At 37.2% G+C, this 15,495-nt stretch overlaps 1 protein-coding gene across 4 annotated transcripts in view; it reads right to left on the bottom strand.

Annotated features, from left to right (window-relative positions):
- The window catches only part of BEND2 (BEN domain containing 2), a 47,431-nt gene extending 32,205 nt beyond the window's left edge, over positions 1-15,226 (bottom strand). For all 4 annotated transcript variants that reach the window (XM_020904868.2, XM_020904869.2, XM_020904871.2 and 1 more), the window contains exons 1-4: positions 15,137-15,226; positions 10,899-11,087; positions 8,853-8,995; positions 5,135-5,209 (exon numbers count right to left, since the gene is read on the bottom strand). In XM_020904868.2, coding sequence (XP_020760527.1) covers positions 5,135-5,209; positions 8,853-8,995; positions 10,899-11,087; positions 15,137-15,152 — 423 coding nt within the window. In that variant the 5' untranslated portion in view covers positions 15,153-15,226. The remainder of the gene's footprint in view (positions 1-5,134; positions 5,210-8,852; positions 8,996-10,898; positions 11,088-15,136) is intronic.
- Positions 15,227-15,495: the final 269 nt, after the last annotated feature.

The following is a 15,495-nucleotide window of genomic DNA, read 5'->3' as shown; positions in this document are numbered from 1 at the left end:
GTCAGAGACAGAAAATTAGATGAACATTAAGCAACATGGGTGATGTAAAAGTTGTCACATCCAATTACAAGTCACTCCAGGGACTTCACTGGTGGTCCAGTGGTTAAGAATCTACCTTCTGATGCAGGGGACGTGGATTCAACCCCTGGTCAGGGAACTAAGATCCCACACACCATGTGACAATTAGGCCTGCATGCTACAACTAAGATTGATGCAGTCAAATTAATTAATTTTTTAATAAAATAAAAGTTACTCCAGAGGGAATAGAGTATATGGAAAGGAAGAAATGAAGAAAAATTCTATCAGAGCTAAAGAATGGCACAAATCTTCAAACTGAAAGGGTCCAAGGATACATGGGGAAAAAATAAAGATTTTAAAAGATTCCAAGCCAGAGAAAAATATTTCACCTATAAAAAAATCATAATACTAACAGACTTCTCAAGAGCACTGGATACTAGAATAGAATTTCTATGGGAAAGTAATTTTGAATCTAGAATTGCACACTCAGCATGTGGGACAAATATGGGGCATAAGAGACAAAGGGACACAAAAAAAATTTCAGATATACGAAGACTGGGAATTCAACTTCTATGCAACTTTCTGTGAAAAAGAAAAGTTTAAAAAGTAGTTACTCGGAGAAAATTATAAAGAAAGCAAGAGGGGAATCCAAGATGAAGAAGCCATGGGATCCAAGAAACAGCAGGCAGTCAAAAGAAGTACTGAAGTGACAGTTGTGCCTCTAAAGTAACTGGTGCAAATTATAACAGGAAGGATTTGTGGGGGAAAAATTACGTTAAGAAGAAAGCAGACTCCATTCAACATGGAAATGACTCCGAAGCTCAAAAATCCTAGCAAAGAAATAAAAAGGCATATCTCTCCTTTCAACAAAAGTAGTCAGCAGAAACTCCAAAAAAAATAATCTTCTATATAAGAAAATGTTTAGACAAATAAAAAGTCACTGTTCAAATAAAATCCAACTAGAATATGACATGATTTTGAGCACTGTTGGAAGACAGGAGAGAATCCATTGACCATGATGCTTACGACCCTGACTAGTAGAGAATTAGCAACTTAGCAACTTATAAGATTATATTTCTTAATTAATTCAAAATGGATTAAAGACTTGAATGTAAGGCCAGAAATCATTAAACTCCTATAAGAAAACATAAGCGGAAAATACCTTGACATCAGTCTTAGCAAAGCTTTTTTGAATCTGATTCCAAAGGCAACAGCAACAAAAGCAAAAATAAACAAATGGAACTACATCAAACTAAAAAGCTTCTGCACAGTGAAGGAAACCATCAACAAAATAAAAAGGCAACCTACTGAATGGGAGAAGATATTTGCAAATCATATATCTGAAAGAGGTTAATATCCAAAACATATAAAGAACTCATACAACTCAACAAAAAACAAACTGATTAAAAAATGGGCAGAGGACTTGAACAGACATTTTTCCAAAGAAGACATACAGATGGCCAACAGGCACATGAAAACGATGCTCAACATTTCTAAACGGAAAACACAAATCAAACCACAACGTGATATCATCTCACAGCTGTCACAATGGCTATTATCAAAAGGACAAGAAATAACAAGTGTTAGCAAGAATGTGGAGAAATGACAACCCTCCAGTGCTTTTGGTGGGAATGCAAATTGGCACAGCCACTACGGAAAATAATATGGAGTTTCCTCAAAAAACTAAAAATAAAAATACCATATGATCCAGCAATTCCACTTCTAGGTATTTGTCTGAAGAAAATGAAAAACTAATTTGAAAAGATACATGTACCTCTACATTCACTGAAGCACTATTTACAATAGTCAAGATATGGAAGCAACCTAACTGTTCATCAATGAACAAATGAATAAAGAAGATGTGGTATACATACATACAGTGGAAAAGCACTCAGGCATAAAAAAGAATGAAATCTTGTCATTTGTGATAACATGGATTGCTAAGTGAAATAAGTCAAAGAAAGACAAACACCATGATTTCACTTACATGCAGAACCTAATAAACAAAACAAAACTCACAGATACAGAAAACAGTTGGTGGCTGCCAGAAGGGAGTGCTGTTGCAGGGTGGGCAAAATGGGAAGAGTGGATCAAGGAATACAAACTTCCAGTTATAAAATAAGTCATGGAGATGTAATGTACAGCACGGCGACTCCAGACAATAACTCTGTACTGCAAATTTGAAAGTAACATAAGAAAGCAAATCTTAAAAAGTTATCATCATAAGAAAAAAATTTTGTAACTCTGTACAGTGACAGATGATAACTAGACATTGTGGTAATCATTTTGCAATGTATAAAAATGTTTAATCATTACACTGTACACCTGAAATTAATATCATGTTGTATGTCAATTATGCTTCAGTTAAAAATAAAGATATATGTTTCCCTATGAGGCCAAAGATACCATTTGGTTGTATAGAAAATGATGTTTATAAAATCCTAGCACTGCATGTACTGATTAATTTTTATTTCTAGAAATAATTTGTATCTAAAACATGGAAGGCTTATTAATAGTTTACAGAGCAGAATTTATATATTTGTCAGTGTTAGGAATGTGAGAAATGAGCATTAGAAAGAAGATAAATGGAGGATAGTGTATGGAATGTGAATGTCTAGTTCTTATACAATGGGGTGTGATTACAGTTAAAAGACTGCTGTCTAAAGCTGACAGAATAGGTAATGTAAGTTTAATAGAAAAACTAACAGAGAGCAAAAAACTATAAATATCAGTAAAACTAATTTCAGAGTGGAGAAGATGAAAGAGCTAAATTCCTAATTTTTCAAAGTGATAAGTTAACAGTTAACACCAAAAGTTAACACAAAAAGAAATAGGGTGTATTATTTGTATAATGGTAGAAACTACAAGAAGAATTTAAAATAGACTATTAAAAGTGGTTACCTCCAAGGAATAGGGCCAAAGGCGGAGAAGAAAAGACTTCCATGTTTCATTTAAGCCATTCTCTATTCAACTTTTCTTTGAACTGCGTGCATATGTTTTACTTTTATGATTAAAAGAGAGCTAAAAACAGGAATTCAGGTGCTTAGATAACATAAATGACATTTAAAGAACTGGGTTATAAAGGTAAGCAGAGAGAGAAGATGACAGCTAGAGAGGGATAGGAGGCCAAAAGAAGTGATTTTAAAAAATAACAGTGGGAGAATGAATATGCTCAGAGTGACAGAGACAGAGGCTGAAGATCCAGGAGAGAGGGGTGATGGAAGAACGGAAGTGTCTGAACACAGGGAAAGAGGATTAGATGCAGAAACCAGAGGAGGTGTTAGTGTTAGCCTTACAGGGGGAACCCTTTTCCCACTCCAGCGGTCAGGAAGGAGGTTGGCAAAGGTGGAACAAGGCAGGTTTGTAGGCTGTGAGAAGAATCGCGACTTGGAGGGGATTTCTGCTCCACGCTTCCCCATTTTCTCCATGAAATAAGTGAGAAGGATTGAGGTTGTCTGAGGGTCACCAGTCCCCAGCAGAGGTCCTGCTTTCCAGCCTGGCTGGACAGGGTTGGGGTTTTACTAAAGGGGACGCTGGGAAGGATAAAAAAAGAACAGGTGGAAGTGCTGCCCCATGTGGTCTAGACTGGGAAGGGAAGGTGCTGAAGACAGGAGGGAGCCAGCACAAGAAGAGAAATGGAGAGGATCCCCCAGGGCCCACTGCAGGGCTGTGACTCTGAAACCTGGGCGTGTCTTATGGGAGATGCTCCATCCCACCACATCTTGCACAATCGTTCAGAAGGTCCTGGCACTAGATGCCCATCAGCAGACGAATGGATAAGGAAGCTGTGGTACATATACACCATGGAATATTACTCAGCCATTAAAAAGAATTCATTCGAATCCGTTCTAATGAGATACTGGAGCCCATTATACAGAGTGAAGCCAGCCAGAAAGATAAAGACCAATACAGTGTACTAAGGCATATATATGGAATTTAGAAAGATGGTAATGATAACCCTATATGCAAAACAGAAAAAAAGACACAGATGTACAGAACAGACTTTTGGACTCTGTGGGAGAAGGCGAGGGTGGGATGTTTTGAGAGAACAGCATCGAAACATGTATATTATCAAGGGTGAAACAGATCACCAGCCCAGGTTGGATGCATGAGACAAGTGCTCGGGGCTGGTGCACTGGGAAGACCCAGAGGGATGGGATGGGGAGGGAGGTGGGAGGGGGGATCGGGATGGGGAATACATGTAAATCCATGGCTGATTCATGTCCATGTATGGCAAAAACCACTACAATATCATAAAGTAATTAGCCTCCAACTAATAAAAATAAATGGGAAAAAAAAAAAGAAGGTCCTGGCAGAGCCATGTCAACCATTCGTCAACCTCGTGGATGCTGATGTAAAGCAGGCTGGGCTGCCGCTGCTCAAAATCAGAGTTCCCTACTTGGCCCCTACGTTCCCGCTCTCTGTACATCCTTCCCCAGAAGACACCACAAGTCCCCTTTAAGTGTTCCACTGTTCTCATGATAAAGGCATGATAAAGACTCTCATAAACACTTCTAACTTTTCAAAGTATGTTAGTTCATTGTATCACAGAAATTTTATATGTTAAGAAACATTTACTTTTTATAAATATTCATTATTGCTAGGGTATGCACCTCACAAAATCCTTGATGGTTACATACTTCTATCACTCTCCACCAATATGTCAATTTTTACAAAATTCCCTCAAAATTATGTAAGATATACTCATTAAAAAAACAGTGGTGGGCTGCCATTTTGCTTCAACTGAAAGACACTTAACTACATTTGACCAGTTATGGGCTTTATTTTTTAGAAGACAAAAACCATATTTTTATTTCAATTTTTTCACTTAGGAATGTTGTTATAAGTAGATATTTTTTAAAGTATCACAATGGAATGAATAATCATAGAGAACTTAGCATAGCAAAATTTCTATTAATAGTACAATGACACCCATGCTGCAACTAAAAGATCTTGCAGGCCACAATGAAGATGGAAGAACCTGCATGCTGCAACTAAGACCTAGAGCAGTCAAATAAATAAAATATTATTAAAATGAATACAATGACATTAAATGAGGTAAAGAAAATTATAATCAATGTTTTGGAAAACTACATTTAAGACACAACTTTGATACCTGACAATAGCGCTGGAGTTCAGCAAGTAGGTTTCGATGATTTCCATGAAATAAATCTTCAGGTGCATTGTTCTCCTATTAATATCAGAAAAATAAGTAAGTCAATATTTAATATCTCTAGGAACCAAATAAAGCACTAAAAATATATACTTCTCTATCTTAATTGTTTTCTTTTTTACCTCAAAAGGATTTCAGAAATCTACAATATAAAGCATAGACGAAGTAAAACCAAACCCTACAATCATGAGGATGAAAAAGATAAGAGCCAATCAAAAAGAGGGCTAAAAGAAGGAAGTTATTATATAAGAAGCTAAGATTAAGAAAAGCTCCTGAATATTCGTATGAACAGTTTATAATATACATACAAACAGACATAGTCATAAATGTATGTGTATGCTGGATTAGTAGACACACTTTATTTCCTAGCTCTGCCCACTAAGTGGGACTAAGATCAGTGACACAAGAGTAGCAATGAACACACCTAGCGTACAGAGCTTGGTTTCTAAATACCACTCTCCAATAAAAGGAACCAGAGGTGAATTGAAAGAGAGATGAATTCCAGAGCTGGAACAGGGAAAGTATATATGAGGCTAGAACACCTTGTAATGTCAGAAAATATGGAACTGCTCAAAAAAGAAGTGGGAGAATGTCAAAAGGTCACAAGAGCCAGAAGGAGCTCTCAATATATCATCAAAGCTGTAAAATTTGATTGATAAAATAGTGACAAAATTGGATTATAATGTATATAATACAATAAATGCCCACCAGTCCATATTGATATAAAATATATAACTGAATAAATAAATGGGGGAGAAAGGATAGTTATTCCTTACAAATTAATTCCACTTAATAAATACAAAGAAAGAAGGGAAACAGAAAGTCACCAACAGGCAAACACCACAGTAGTAAATGTTGCAGATAAAATCCATGGTAAAATCCATGAGCTAACTCAACACAGAGCAAATAGTTGAGGACAGGATATTAGCACAAAGTATACTCCTTCACAAAATATTTATTAATTACAAAGGGAAAATAGCAATTTTATAGTGAAAAAATCCAGAAGACCACCAGATGATTAGTGTTAACATCACCAGTAAAAAGACAAATGGACATCTCAAACTCCTGATATGATTCACGAGGAGACAACACAGTGTATGTGGTGTTCTTGCCAAATTGCATAATTTCAATCTATTCAAAAGAAAATATCAGACATACAAAAATCAAGAGACACATTTTACAAAATAAATGATTAGTACATTCATTGAAACTGTCAAGGTCACAAAAGACAAGGAAAGACTAAGGAGTTGTCACGAACTGGAAGACGCAACTAAAGTCAATGAGGAATACTGGATTGGAACAGAAAAAAGACTAGAGGAGGGGGGATAGTGAAATTCAAACAAGGATGCAGTTTAGCTAATTGTAAGGTACCAATGTTAATATCCTGGTTTTGAAAATCACACTGTGGTTAAACAATTACCATAACTTTAAGTTATGCAGGTCAGTTAACATTAAGGAAAATTTTGTGAAAGATGAGAATTCTCTGTAATATATTCATAACTCTTCCATAAATCTAAGTGAAAGAAAGTGAAGTCACTCAGTCGTGTCCGACTCTTTGCGACCCCATGGACTGTAGCCTACCAGGCTCCTCCGTCCATGGAATTTTCCAGGCAAGAGTACTGGAGTGGGTTGCCATTTCCTTCTCCAGGGGATCTTCCTGACCCAGGGATTGAAAGCCCAGGTCTCCTGCACTGCAGGCAGACACTTTACCATCTGAGCCACCAGAGAATCCCCCATAAATCTAAAACCATTTCAAAAATTAGAAAAGTCACTGAAGCAGGGTACAAAACTGCTATGTACTTCTATTAGATAAGGAAAAGAGGAAAACAAAATGGTAAAGTACTCATGTAAGAGAAATATTTCCTTGGGCTCACAAGTTCAGAGTAACTCCACAGTAAATGAAAGCTGAAAATAATTTTAATCATTTTCTTTATGACAGTAAATGTGAATACATTTGGCAATTATCAATTAATACTACAAAAATATTCAGTCTGATGTAATTCATTAATGACACTTCCACCTTCTGCACAATCAGGTGTTCATGCTCCTACATAGGGAGGATTAATTAATAAACCAAAAGGAAATATAAAAGAAAGAATTGAAAGAAAAACTTTAAGACTTCAATTTCGCTTACAACATGCATCAAAGGCCTAAAGGACCTCTGCTCATTGCAAGCATTACAATAACATGGAAAAATATTTGCAGAACTGTTCTCTCATTAAGTCAACTATACTTAAGACAACATTTTCCATTAAGCTTAACCTCTTATGTACTTCAGGATGGAAAGACTAGTCTTCTAGTAATCTGGCACCAGAATTGCTTTCAAAACAAATATTTCTAACCACAAAGAACTAAATGTTACATGACTTTTAATTTTCAAATAATCCAACAGTGACACTCTGTGGACAAAGCAGGAAGCACTTAAGTACCTGTTTTTCTTAATAAAATTACTCTAAGATACCTTAAATCCCTTTTTGGAATAAAACACAGTATAAATAAGTAAACAGACAGCAAATAGCCATTTGATTTAATTATAATAATTCTTTATTCTAAGGATAAATTATGGACTATAAGGATAATTTTAATAGAACTATACCAAGTAATTATCAGTGTCTTTGTTTTTAAAATTATCTGAATTAGCCCCATATTACAAATTTATTAGGCAGTAAAAAATTTATGGAATTATAATATATAGATTAGTCATTATAAAAACAATATTGTCATCTTACCCTTCTACAATGCTTTATGCTTTTCAAAGTACTTCCACATAAGTATGTCAAAAACCATGGCTCTTGGAAGGCAAATAACACTATCCCCCAAAGATTAAAACATTGGGGCTGACAGAAGTTAAAAGAACTGACTACACTAATTAGGTGGTATTACTATCCTCATCCTTCTGTAAGTAAATTACTGTATTTTCTGTTAAACTTAATTATAAACAGTTTAATAATCTATTTTATTCAACTTCAGAGATTGAGAAGCATAGCACAATATGATGAAAATGTAAAATAGCACAACCACTTCAAAAAACCATTTGTCAGTTTCTTATAAACTTTAATCTACCCTGTGACCCAGTATCTCCACTCCTGAGGATTTACCCAAATTAAATGCAAACATATTTGACAAAGAGACTCCCATAATAATGCTCATAGCCACTTTACTCATAATAACCAAAAACTGGAAACAACCCTAATGTCCATCAAAAGGAGAAAGAATAAACAAATCATAGATATTCATACAATGGAATATTACTCAGTAATAAATGGAAATGAAATATTGCTACAGCCAGATGAATTTCAAAACATTACTCTAAGGAAAAGAGACCATGGCATGAAAGAATGCACACTGTGTGATTCCAGTTATTATAAAGTTCTAGAACAGGCAAAACTAATCTATGATGGAAAAAAACATTAGAATGGTATTTCAAGGTTCAAGGGGATGGAGACTTACTGGGAACAGTTATGAGGGAACTTTCTGGGATGATGTAAATATTCTTTACCTTGATAGAGGGGGGCATACATATTTGTTGAAACTCACTGAACTTAAGATCTCAAGTTATACTTAAGATCTGTGCATTTCACTGTATGAAATTAAACCCAATCTATTAAAAAGAAATAAAGCTGAATGAAAAAGAGAAAAAATTTTACTTTACTGTACAAACCATGCAATTGTCTTCTGGAATAGATGGTCGCCCTCTTTTGTACAATGGCATAGATTCCACTTCCTCTGAGTCAGGGTTACCTCTTTTTAAACTTGCCAGACATGAAACTACTTGGCTATTTAATGCTGTAAAATCTTCCATTTCTGAAAAGCAAATGCATAAAAAAGTTACTTAACACACATACTGCTTTAATAAATTTAATATGGATGGACATGTTTTCAGAATGCCAAGTCAGGTTGAATTGGAGTTCTGGCTGAATTTTAGAGCAACAAAATGAGAATCCTTCTATTAGTGATTTAGGATAAACTTTTAAAAAACTGAAGGACTTTATTGCCCACAAGTAGGAATAAGAACCCAGAACAAACACAGTTCCAAATTGTGAAGCAAATGCTTTACAATCTAAAGGCTATAGCGTAAGTGCTGAAAACAAATGAAGAGACCATTAATATTTTTGTGCTTTCTTGAACTGCTTCTATACTCAATCTTCCACTAGGATTGGAAAAAAACATTCAACTATGGTTTCATCTAGTCTTCCATTTACTGCATATTCCATTTACTTCCATTTACTGCATATTCAGCTCTTGAATTCATCTTGAAATTATTTAAGAGTGATGCGAGGCAAAATCAAGTGGGCTTCCCCATTTCTAATAGTTAACCATTCATACCAGCATGATTTGCTATGTAATATGTTATTCATATTAATATATTGTAATATATAACTATAAATTCTTCATTCTGTTTATGATCTTCCTATTGCATTAAATCTGGCTCCCTACTTCAAAACTAGTACCATAATATTTCAATAATTGTACTTTTAAATGTTTTGTGTGTTTGATACGATAAATTACCACCTGTCCATTAAATAGGTTTTCCCAAGGTTTTTTTAAAGGTACACTAGGATATTTTTTTCTCAACCAGGAAAAATTTGTGTCTCTCCACTTACTCAAGCCTTTTTTCATGACCCTCAGTAAAGTATGTGCTTTCCTTTCATATAGGTTCTGCTATTTTTTAATTCCTTACAATTTTAAATATTTATTTGTAGCCATTATATGTTGAGGGTTTTTCCCTACATATCTTCTAAATTGTTTGATGCTGGTATGTGAGAAAATAATCTGCCCTTATAATTTAAAAAATTATCTAAACTGCCCCAAGGAAAAAAATCTTAACAGATCTATGACAAGTAAAAAGATTGAATCAATCACCACAAACCTCCCAGCAAAGAAAAGTCTGGACCAGAGGACCTCTCTGCTGGATTCTACCAAACACTTAAGGAGAAATTAACACACCAATCCTTCTCAAACTCTTTCAAAAACTTTAAGAATTACCCTGATACCAAAGTCAGATAAAGATATTATAAGAAAAGAAAAACAGGCCAATATCCCTTATGAATACAGATGTAAAAATCCTCATCAAAATATTAGCAAGTCTAATCCAACAGCATATTAAAAGAATTATTCACCATGACCAAGAGGGATTTATCCTAGGAATGCAAGATTAGTTTAACATAAGAAAACCAATCAATGTAACACGTCACATTAATAGAATAAAGAGGGGAAAAAAACATGATGAGAATCTTGCTATAGCTGCTATTTATTAATTTATTAATTATATAATTGCTTGCTATAATTGCTTAGAGGAGTTTTTTTGGTGATTCTTCGAGATCTTCAACATAGAAAATCATGTCATCTATTCCATGGACTCTTGACCCAAGCTGTTTCTCCCAAAAGTTCAGTTTTAGCTTTGCCACCAAATAGTTATAATTTTAGTTACCAGGTATAAATAATTTTCCAGAGACAAAATATACTCTCCCTAGTGCTTTCCAAGGCTACCTCCCCACTCCCTATAGAACAAAAACAGAAAAGGAGACATGACAGAGCTTAAATAAATGGAAAATGCAAGCACAGGTAAACACTGTGCTATTACCACAAAGCTTGGCATTCTGATAATAAAGAATTAAGGTAAGAGTTAGAAGAATGTTTAAGCAATTTACCGAAAATGGGGACTGGGGATCAAAATTTCACACAGGAGGAAATTTAAGAAAATTACCACATGACAATTCAGGCGACTCCCCAGGGTCATCGCTGTCATCTTCAGAATTTGTTAGTATAACCAATACTTCATCATCAGAAAATGAGTCCTCAGCAAGATCTGTACCAGTGTCTCGTATTACCACAACTTCAATATCATCATCATCATCGTTGCTGTCGTCATCTCCAACAGATAAAACTATACAATCTAAGAAGAAGCAAAGAGAATGTGTAGATTAGATGACACGTTAAATAAAAAGTTTCTAGCAAAAACCACCTTATAAAGTTATGGGGTGTTTTAAAAACATTTTAGCTGAAAAAAATTAAATATTTTCATATCTCCAATCATCGCCAAGTTAGCTAAGAAACCAATTGCTTAGTATAAAGCTTAGAGAGATATATGTATACACAAACACAAACAATATTATTTCCAGGACCTTCAATTCTATAGAGCAATAAATTTCTTCTCCTTTAAGAAATTAGACCACCTGGCCCATGTACTGTTCAGTGATATGCTTTTAACTTTTAAATGATACAACTGAGATTATACAACCACACTCTGGGGTGACCATGAATTTCCAAACTTGTTCTCTAAAAATTAATATTAATCTTTAGGATACTAAGTAATGGAGAAATAACATACAAAAGTAATGTTATTATCAAAAATTAAATATAAATTGACTCACAAAATGTGAAATAGATGACTACAAGTAAACTACATGTGAAATATAAAATTGGCAAACTTCATATTTTAATGAATACAAAAGATAGCACAATATGCAAAATGTAAAGTATATAAATGAGCTTTCTTATTTCCTAAAGTTGGTCTGAAAAAAGAACATGTTTAAGCTTGAAGTATTAACTTGTAGGTCACATTTACCTTGCATATTTTGGATTCAGTATATTTATTTCAAATAGACCAAAGTACTAGAATAAAGTAATGAGCCAGTGTAAGGTGGTGTGAAAATGGTACTAAATTAGGAGTCATGTGGTGTAGGTTACAATTCAGGCTCTCTAGCTATCCAGAGGTATGAACTCTGGGCCAGATACATCTACTCTTTTGCCTCTGTTTTGTCATCCATAAAACTTTGGGGTTGGCTTTGGAGAGTTGCAGTGAACTCTATCTACTTAATAGTTCTCACAGAAATAAAACAAAACTTTAGAACTACCTGGTATCCAAACAAAAGGAAATTGGTTAAATAAATTATGGTAGCTCCATATGATAGAATTGTATATTGCCAATGAGAAGAACATTCTCAACATTTATTAATATTAGAAATGCTTGTGAAATAATCTTAAAGGAGCGAAAAGATTCATAGGAGAAAAATACAGCATAATCTTAACTCTGAGAGCAGAAGGAAACATACCAATGGTTATCTCTATGTCACTATCTCTGGGTGGCAAAATTATCTTCATTAGAATTCTTTGTATTCGTTAAGATTCTCTACAATAAAGTTTAGACTTCAAAAGAAAATAACAAAAGCAAAGGCAATTGAAATTTTATTTTTAAGATAAGCTTTTGTACATCAACAGATCTTTCAAACTAGTATGAGTAAAGCAACTGACAATTCCATTACAGTTTTTCAGTTAATCTGCAAAATTCCAGTTAATTTCTTTAGGTATATGCATAGCCTTCACAGGCAATTTTTAAGACACTATAACATTTAGAAGTTGTTTGAAGATTATGCTCCCAAGGTGCAAGGAACTAAGTTGCCATGAATTTATCAAGTAACACATAGTTCACAATGATGAGGGCTAAAACCTGTCACATGACAACTACTGCAAAAAATGAAAAGTGAAAGTGTTAGTCACTCAGTCATGTCCAATTCTTTGTGATCCCATGGACTGTAGCTTGCCAGACTCCTCTGTCCATGGAATTCTCCAGGCAAGAATACTGGAATGGGTTGCCATTCCCTTTTCCAGGGGATCTTCTCAACCCAGGGGTTGAACCCACGTCTCCTGCATTGCAGGCAGATTCTTTACTGTCTTAGCCACCAGGGAAGCCTACTGCAATGAAAATACACAGAATATACACAACTAAACAGGACAGATAACAGTGGCCAGATCATTCCTTTTTTTTTTTTTTAGCAAAAATGTGCATCAAAACACTTTCTAAATCTTCTTTCAGGACTCTACAAAGCAGTCCTTCTACTCTTTCAATCAAACTTTAGAGACTACAAAGTCCACCTGATCCCAAAGGATGATAATACTGTGTCCCATCGCCCTGCATTTGCTACAGGCAGGCTTGAAACTGAACTGACCCCATGCCCTGCTTTATAAAACAATGCATACAAAAGATGCTTGTAAAATCTGTACTTGTAAACATTAAACCAGTTGACCACCACCTCCTGTTATAAAACCCGGGAGCAGTCTTAATTCGGAGAAAACTGGGTAGAGCAGGGAGGGAAGCTATCCTCAACTTACTAAATTAGTCTTTTCTACCGAACCATGCTCAACCCGTACAGCCAGCAGGTTGGTCCTGGAGTGCGCACCGAAGGGTTCTCCTGCCTTACAGGTGTCCTCACATTTTGCAGTGTTCTCTGACTCCTGCATCTGCCCTCTTGAAGCAAAGAATGCACTCTGTGCTGGGATTTCTCCATACACGTATCTTTATTTTTTCTCCTAATTTGCATATTTACCATAAAACACACAGGCTGCCCAATCTGTCTTTGATCAAACACAGCCTCAAATTCAACGTCCCAATCTCAAAAGATGTTATAATGAATCAACTCGCTAGCTTGTCAATTCTATAAACTCAAAATTCCACATAAAATTTTGGTGCTGAGTATGCTGTAGGGTATACAGAAGTAGAAATAAAAGGCACACATGAAACACACATTACGAACCAATGTTACCTCAGTGAAATGCAAATCTAAAAGGAAATAACAATAAAGTTGCAATATTTTTTAAAAGTCTACATAATGGCTGAAAGTCTTGGTCTTTCTTGGACCCAACGCCCTCTGACAGAGAGAAAGAAAAGGATCAACTTGTTCCAGAAAGTCAGCACGAAGTACTTAAAAAGTAAGTGGCTAAATCTCAAAAGTCCATCATATTCTGGCATCTCTGGAGAGGCCGGGGGGGAGGGGAGAGGACGGACACACCACCCCCCAAAGCGCTGCTACAATTTGAGGTTAGAACTCGCTGTACCAGCAAAGCAAATCCTCTCCTCCCGGGAGTGCCCCAGCCATTAAGCCAAATAACTTTCCTGTGCAACGCGCCACGCGCCACGCTCTGCAACTGCTGGTGGCACAAGTACCAGACGCCTTGCAATAAAGTTCAAAACAAAACTGCGGCCGCACAGAACTGCTTGTGCGTGAGTCTAACACACAGCCCTCTGGAGCGCGCAGGAAACAACCGAGGTGGCCCACCCTCTGACATGGTAACAACTGAGACTGTTCTACCACCACTAGAGTCCTGGAAATAACTGCCACCCTCATGAAGAAAATGAGGCTGGCTCTCACCACGTGCTGGCACCATGAGAATCGGCGTCCTCTGGGATCACCTCAAGTCCCAAGGACGCCATAAACGCCTGAGACCTGAAAGCTTCAGGATCCCCTCCACCCCCCGCCCCAGAATGCCATGAACTCTGCAGCCGCCTTGAGCCGCACAATCCCTCTGAGCCCCTAGAACACCAGAAAACCTGCACCTCGCTGAATGCCCCCAGACACCATGAACCGGATCACGTCATGCCCCGGGACGCCATGAATCGGATCACGGCGTGCCCTGGGACGCCATGAATCGGATCACGTCATGCCCCGGGACGCCATGAACTTAGGACTCCATTATGAAATAGCCTCAAGCCTCAGGGACGCCATGAACTCCAGGACCCCAAAAGCCCCAGATTACCTCAAGCCCTGGGAGACCATGAATCCCGGGACTCCAGAAGCCCCAAATCACCTTAAATTTGAGGGATTCCATGAACCCCCAGAACCCCCAAAAGCCCCAGAACCCCTCAACCCTGGCAACCCACAAGCTTTGGATCACCTCTAACCCCTGGGGCACCATGAACCCTGGGACCCCAAAAGCCCCAGGACCAGCTAGAGCCTCTCGAACACCCTAGCCCCGGGTGTGCCTGACCAATATGGGACTGAAGCCGAGAGGCCATAACCAGTTGTGCCCTGGCCAATACCCAGACAGTTCCGTGGTCGTCCGCGCAACCCTCTAAACAGACTGGGTTCAAACCATATCAAAAACTTTCCCCGAACCAGGTAAAGAGAGGAAAAAGCTAGTGGGGGGTCAGCTTTGGGGGTGTCTTACCGTCCTCCTCGGACATTGTGAGGCGGGATGCCTAGCTCCGAGTACCTCAGGCTGGGCGTCTGCGTTCCTTCTAGAACACGACCGCGCTCACGCAATAACTGACGCAGACTGAGGTACGGAAGCGGATGCGCACAAACCACCCCGGGTTCTACGGCTGCGCAGTAGTGCCTGGCTCCCCCGCAGGGGAGGGGGAGACCAGGCAGGATGCCAAGTGTGGTGGTTTGCCTCCCTCCCTTTCTACCTAAGTGTACTTTTCCACCTAAGTGTACTTTTCCGACACATACAAAAAAAAAAAAAAATGAACTGGTAGCCACCAGGGTAATTCCACCATAGGAAACTTGTAGAATGTAAGAGATTTG

This window comes from Odocoileus virginianus, unplaced genomic scaffold (genome assembly GCF_023699985.2).
Source record: "Odocoileus virginianus isolate 20LAN1187 ecotype Illinois unplaced genomic scaffold, Ovbor_1.2 Unplaced_Contig_25, whole genome shotgun sequence".
Lineage (NCBI taxonomy): Eukaryota > Metazoa > Chordata > Mammalia > Artiodactyla > Cervidae > Odocoileus > Odocoileus virginianus.
This window is presented reverse-complemented; position numbering and strand designations above follow the sequence as displayed.